The 6,000-nt window shown below is 33.0% G+C and overlaps 1 protein-coding gene across 2 annotated transcripts in view; it reads right to left on the bottom strand.

Moving 5' to 3' along the window:
* CSMD1 (CUB and Sushi multiple domains 1) overlaps positions 1–6,000 on the bottom strand; it is a 1,163,917-nt gene that overhangs the window by 425,707 nt on the left and 732,210 nt on the right. For both annotated transcript variants that reach the window (XM_038176472.2, XM_038176473.2), the window contains exon 7: positions 1,509–1,586. In XM_038176472.2, coding sequence (XP_038032400.1) covers positions 1,509–1,586 — 78 coding nt within the window. The remainder of the gene's footprint in view (positions 1–1,508; positions 1,587–6,000) is intronic.

The following is a 6,000-nucleotide window of genomic DNA, read 5'->3' as shown; positions in this document are numbered from 1 at the left end:
AAGAGCAGAAAAATATATTTGAGTCCAACTATTTGTATTTTAATCTAATATTTTGTTCCATGTACGTGATGCTAATAATAATCTTAGATTTATGTAGAAAAGTCAGACATGATATAGAGCTTCATGTATCAAAACACAAAGAAAAAAGACAAAAGGCATTATATTTGAAGTCAACAGCAAACTACCTTATAATATTTTTTTCCTGTCTTCCACTTTTTGTAATTAAATGTGGTGTCTGACAGCATGTGTTCTGAGAGTGTAAGTAGAGATCACACAGCTCCCAGAAATAACTTATAAATAATGAAATAATCACCCATTCAGATACAAACACCAAAGAGATGGATCAACTTTTTCTGCTACACATTGCACAAAAAGTTCCTTTTGAATGCCACACCATCAATGTGCAATATTTAAAGCAGAAAATTATCATGCCTCTTTTGTTCCAGTGAGCATACCAATACACTCATTTTGCATTAAACAGTGCACTGCAGAAACACAGAGACCAAATCATATCCTCTAGACATTAGCCTTCAAGACACTCATTCTCTCTGTACATGCAGAAAAGCACACAATGAGGCAAACATTGCCAGGGTTTCACTCCATTGAGTTCAGTGTTATTACACGAAGAATTAACTTATTCAAATATGTCTTAGTCATTATACAAGCACTTTTAATGAGTTGTGGGTGAACACTGACTGGCTTACCCTCTGGCTTTTTTGTTAGTCAAAAGGACTCTCTGCTTTCCAATATATATGTTTTTTTCTTGTTTTAAGACTTGCCTCATTAATGGAGAAAGAGCTCTCAGATTGCCAGTTGTTCAGGGAAAGTGATACTCAAATAAATAAATAAATGAATAAATAAATAAACAGCCTCACAATCTTATATATAACATCTTGATTTTATCCTCACACTGTGTATGAGGAAAGAGGCGCAGAGGGGCAGAGGGACTAAATAGATGTTATTCCAGAGTGCACTAAACACATAATGAAGGGAAGGTGATGCTGTGATCTCCATCCTCTTGAGAAGCTGGGAATTGCAGCGGTTCTTAACCCCTGCTGTGCTACATCTCAGGCCTGGAAAAAGGCAGTCACTAGAGCATAGTGTGACAAGGAGGGGTAAGAATTAGACCTGTGATATTAACTGAGGGGAAGAAAAAATAATGAAGTGTAAACCTCGATCTATAAAATGCCAACATGCTTTCATTGCCCCCTGTACTGAACTGACAATGTCTGTATGGCACTGTTCTGCCTGGATTACTAACTTGGCTTCTGAATCTCTGAATTCTAAACATCCTGAATATTTTTTTATATATACCCATATTTTTCATGAATTATAACACCATATTCTGCCTTTTACACCCTCAGTATTATCAGCAGAGTTCTAAATTCAAAAACAATTGAAAACATAATTACCATTTTATGAACATAGCTTCCAAACATTTCTCTCTCTGATTTGCACATTCGAGAAGATATATGTAGTCACTAAAGATAATGGTATAAACAACTTACAGACAGAATTTTTGTGGTTACTGTCTTTGCTGGGCAACATCTTGACTCCTCTTGATTTCAGTTCAATTGCTTTTTTCACTGAGAAAACAAGCAAAGATAAAGGAGATAATTTATTATTAAACCTTGTAGAAATGACATTTAACAGCCACATCAGATATTACACTAATACAAAGCAACATATGAAAACTACAAACAATTACAGTTACCCAAGTACATTTTTACAAAAATATAATCATCTATTATATTTTTAAAGATTTTTTAACAGACATGGTCTTGCTTTAAAATATTTTGCATTCAAGTTTACTTAGGGTAAAGGAAAAGAAAAATGTGTCCTAAAGACACATATAGATTTCTGATGTTTGCCACTGCATATGACAAAATCTTAAACATCTTTAAAATGTATTTCTTATTTGTAATGTACGGTACATTATATGCACATATCTGAAGACCACAAGCTTTAATTATGATATTCACAGAATTGCTTTTACTTGATTCATTCTTTGGTAGCAGTCATATTTTTAGTGCAGTTTCCTGAGATTAAGGTTATCTAATCACAGTATGTTACAGTTTGGCTCACCTAAACACTTTTAAATATACAGGACAATTCCAACTGAATGAGAAAGAGAGTAAGAGCTCTCAAAGGGTCAAAGTTTTGTCAGAGAGAACAGATGCATTAGAGGTTTAATATCTGTTTTCTCTGTTTAGCCAGCTGATAAACTCCCAAATTATCTCTAATAAGCTGTTAGGAGGGATCAGGAGTAAAGGAGAAGGAGACATGAGAAGAAAGCAGTGAGGTTACACAATAAGGAAATGTGGGGTAGAATCTGAATTGTAATGCTAGGAGAAAAGGGTAAAAGTATAGGACATATTCACAGGAAATTCATTAGTTCTGAGGCAGTTGAAAATAAAATCAGATACATAGAAAAGAAATATGCAACAAGCCTGGACAATTCAAAACTATTATACCAAAAAACAATAGCAAAATAGGTAGTGACTGATTTAGAATGTGTATCAAAATGCTAAGTACAACATCATATTGCATATCAATAACAACAACAACAAAGTAGTCCTTTCCTGATTCATATTAGACATTATTGTATGAATATTTCATATTACCTCTTTCTAGAGCTTGCAGTGGTTAACAATCTTAAAATTCAAACATTTATCCTAGATGCAAACATTAAAAAATCACTCAAACATTTTAAAAATGGTTATAATTTGTATCTTGTACTATATTTTGTTGATATAAAATAAATATAGAATTTACCACAATAGGTTATCAGTTAAATTTTTTTTTTCATCTACCTATTTGAGAAATTTTATGTTTGCTCTATACTGATTTGTATACAACTATTTCTGAAAAGTGAAATGGAAGGAAAAGAAGAATGACTTCATTGTATTTGTTTCTATACTGGATTTTTGCAGCTTTTGCAACCTCCAAGTGAAGCAGGCTTTTCTTAAGCCCTGAAATTGGGCAAGAAATGCAGAAAGTACTTTGTATGCTATGTACATCGCAAAATGTTACAGAGTGCAGACATTTATGTCTGAACAAGTAGGACACTTGGAAAACAAGTGCTCAAATGATGAAAGATGATTGAAACACAATTGTAGTAATGTAGGATGAAATGGATTTGATAGAAGCATGCTGTTTTATTTTCTTTTAAGACAGGAACACATTATACAGAGACATTAATGCAGACAATATAGCTAATATTCCCAAGAATTTCTGGAAGTATAAACTTTTTGGGTATGGTTTTCTTTCGAGAATTTACTAGGATTACTTTCTGGAATTCACACACTAAAATTATCCTCAAGAGCAGCTTTATGTCCTGTTCTCTTAAGCTGCATAACCAGTCTGTTAAAATTAGTCCATATTTACCAGGAAAAGATCAGCACAACTCTTGCAACAGAATAGCTGGGATAATGGCTGATGTTGTGGTCCCTCCTCCAGTATGAATTTCACATTTTATTAGTATCTGTCTCATACATAGCATTCTTGAAGGATTCAAAACCTGAATTGTTATGTTTGCAGTACAACTCACTAGACAGCAGACAGAGGAAAAGGGCTATGCTTTCCTCCTTATCTTTGTCCAGCATCCCGACACTAGAAAAGTGGCAATGTTCACTCCAGTTCCTATGGAAGTTCACTCTTGGAGGTATTTGTTAGACATACTTGGAGCATGCCTCTTGGGAATGGGGAAAAATTATACCCATTATCTTTAGGTTGAGATACGTTGGACAGCTGGCTAAACTGAAACAAAAGAGGTTCTAACTTGATATATTAAAACTTTTTTACTATTAGGATAATCAAGCATTAGAACCGGTTCTGCAGTTTCCGTCCTCAGAGATTTTTCACATCAAGAAAAAGGCATTCTGTATCTCTCTGAAAGAATCACTTAGGGGATTCACAATACTTAAGATATGAGATCTGAAACATATGTTTTGTGGAGAGAAATAGCTACCTCAGTGGGGCAATTCATCCCTTTCTAAGATAGACACACTGAATCATCCTCTGAAGATGCCTTTTCCTCCTCATGAAATATAACAGAAACATTGTTCAAATGTAATTCCTATATTTTAGGCATTAACATTAAGTGAGATGAGCTTTTATGTCTGGAGGATTTTAACAGCCAAATGTAGGTATCTGTGAGATCCACCATAGGGATTGACCAAGTTAAATAAACCTGAAGCATAAATACCAAACTTCTTGTACATCTACATTTTTGCATGCAGTCTCTGAATAGTATTTTTAAAAAATAGAATTAAACAAGTATAACCTGTAAAATACAAACTGATGAGTCCGTGAAGAGAAACCACTGAACACTATGATTTGAGTGAACAAGTTCAATGCCTTCTCTAACATTAAAGAAATACTCTAAATTGCACGTTTTATAACCATGTAAATCCCGTTTTAATACTTTTTTTTTTTTTTTTTTTTTTTTTTTTTAATATTTCTGTTCTACTTCCTGATTGCTCTTTCACGAAAAAGGTTTTGCTGGTCTTGAATATGATTTGCCATTTAACAGCACAAAAAGAGGAATGGGTTTAAGTTAATAATTTCAAATGTGAAAGTCTTTTTAACTTTTAAATGATAACTTTTTAAGACTTTGCATATCTTTCTGCTGTCTTCACTTAAACATTCAGTTAAGCTAATTGAATTACCTCACCTCACATTTTTCTGTGAATCATAACTTCAAGACTCTTTAGAAGATGGTATACTTATTCAGAGAGAATAGAAGGTCTTAGCACTGGAAGCCCATGACAATCTCATAAATCTACTGGAAATCACCAGTGATATTCCTTAACATTATGCTATAGTTAAATTAAACTCAGCCATGAAGGGAATATATGACTGACTTTCTTTGAATGGATTGTGAAAGTTAAAATAAAATTTCGAAGTTGTACACATCCTTTTAACCTATTCTAATCTGTATGAAGCTCTTTGTTTCTAACGTATTTGACCCAATGTGAAAAAAAATGTATTTTACCCCAACCACAATTACCTTTCTGAACACATTATTACAATTTAGTAGAAACATATTTTAAGACAGGATGAACCAATGAATAACATTTCAACTGTTGGCTACAATCAGGATGACAATAATTGAGGTATTAAAACAAATCTAGATATGAGACATTAGAAGGACAGTCCCTTTGTCTTTTGAGGATAACTTTTTTGAGAAAACTTAACCTCCAGTCAGAGAAATTTATGTGCATATTTGTATGCATATTGTATAGACATATAATGCATTCATATTTGTTGTTTGTGTTACTTTCACAAAATTAATATGAAATTACGTAACCATCTTATTTGATATTGTTGAAATAATACAAATTTACGTCTTTATCTAAGTAAAAGTGGTTTGATACAATTGAGACCTGCTGAAATTCCACCATTGAAATGGTTGTCCTAAAATTCTCCCATTTATTTTCCTTGCACATGCCATTTGAAGTATGAAATATAACTAGCAAATTGTCTATGTTCACATAAGTGAGGAGATAAAAATAAACAGAACATCAACACATTTGTTATGTTTGGCAAATGAAGACCTAATATTTTTAATAAAGTTCATATAATATTAACTTTTGTGAAAAGACATTTAAAAAAAAAAAAAAACTCATGAATTTCAGTAAGATATTTTTTACACAGACTGCAGTCTGCAGAACTCCAAAAAGACCTTTCATGACCTATTGACTATGTAATAAAAAGACAAAGGCCATCAAGTGAATTTAACAAGTCAGGTTTCAAACTAATAAAAAGGGGTGTTTTTTGTTTTTTTCATATAAGTAGTAGACATGAGAAACTGCCAAGAGACACTGCCAAGTGTGGATGCAAGAAGTTTGCAAAGTTTCAAGGAAGGACTGGAAAAGTTCTTGAAAGACTGCTCTACGGAGAGTTACTGTACAGGCAATCTACATCAGTTTCAGGAGATTCCTGCCACAACAAAAATATATGAAGGCAATAGATGTATTATCAGGGAAATAACACCAG

The sequence above is a fragment of the Anas platyrhynchos genome, chromosome 3, assembly GCF_047663525.1.
Source record: "Anas platyrhynchos isolate ZD024472 breed Pekin duck chromosome 3, IASCAAS_PekinDuck_T2T, whole genome shotgun sequence".
Lineage (NCBI taxonomy): Eukaryota > Metazoa > Chordata > Aves > Anseriformes > Anatidae > Anas > Anas platyrhynchos.
The sequence above is the reverse complement of the archived record's forward strand: the minus strand, read 5'-3'. Positions and strand labels throughout refer to the sequence as shown.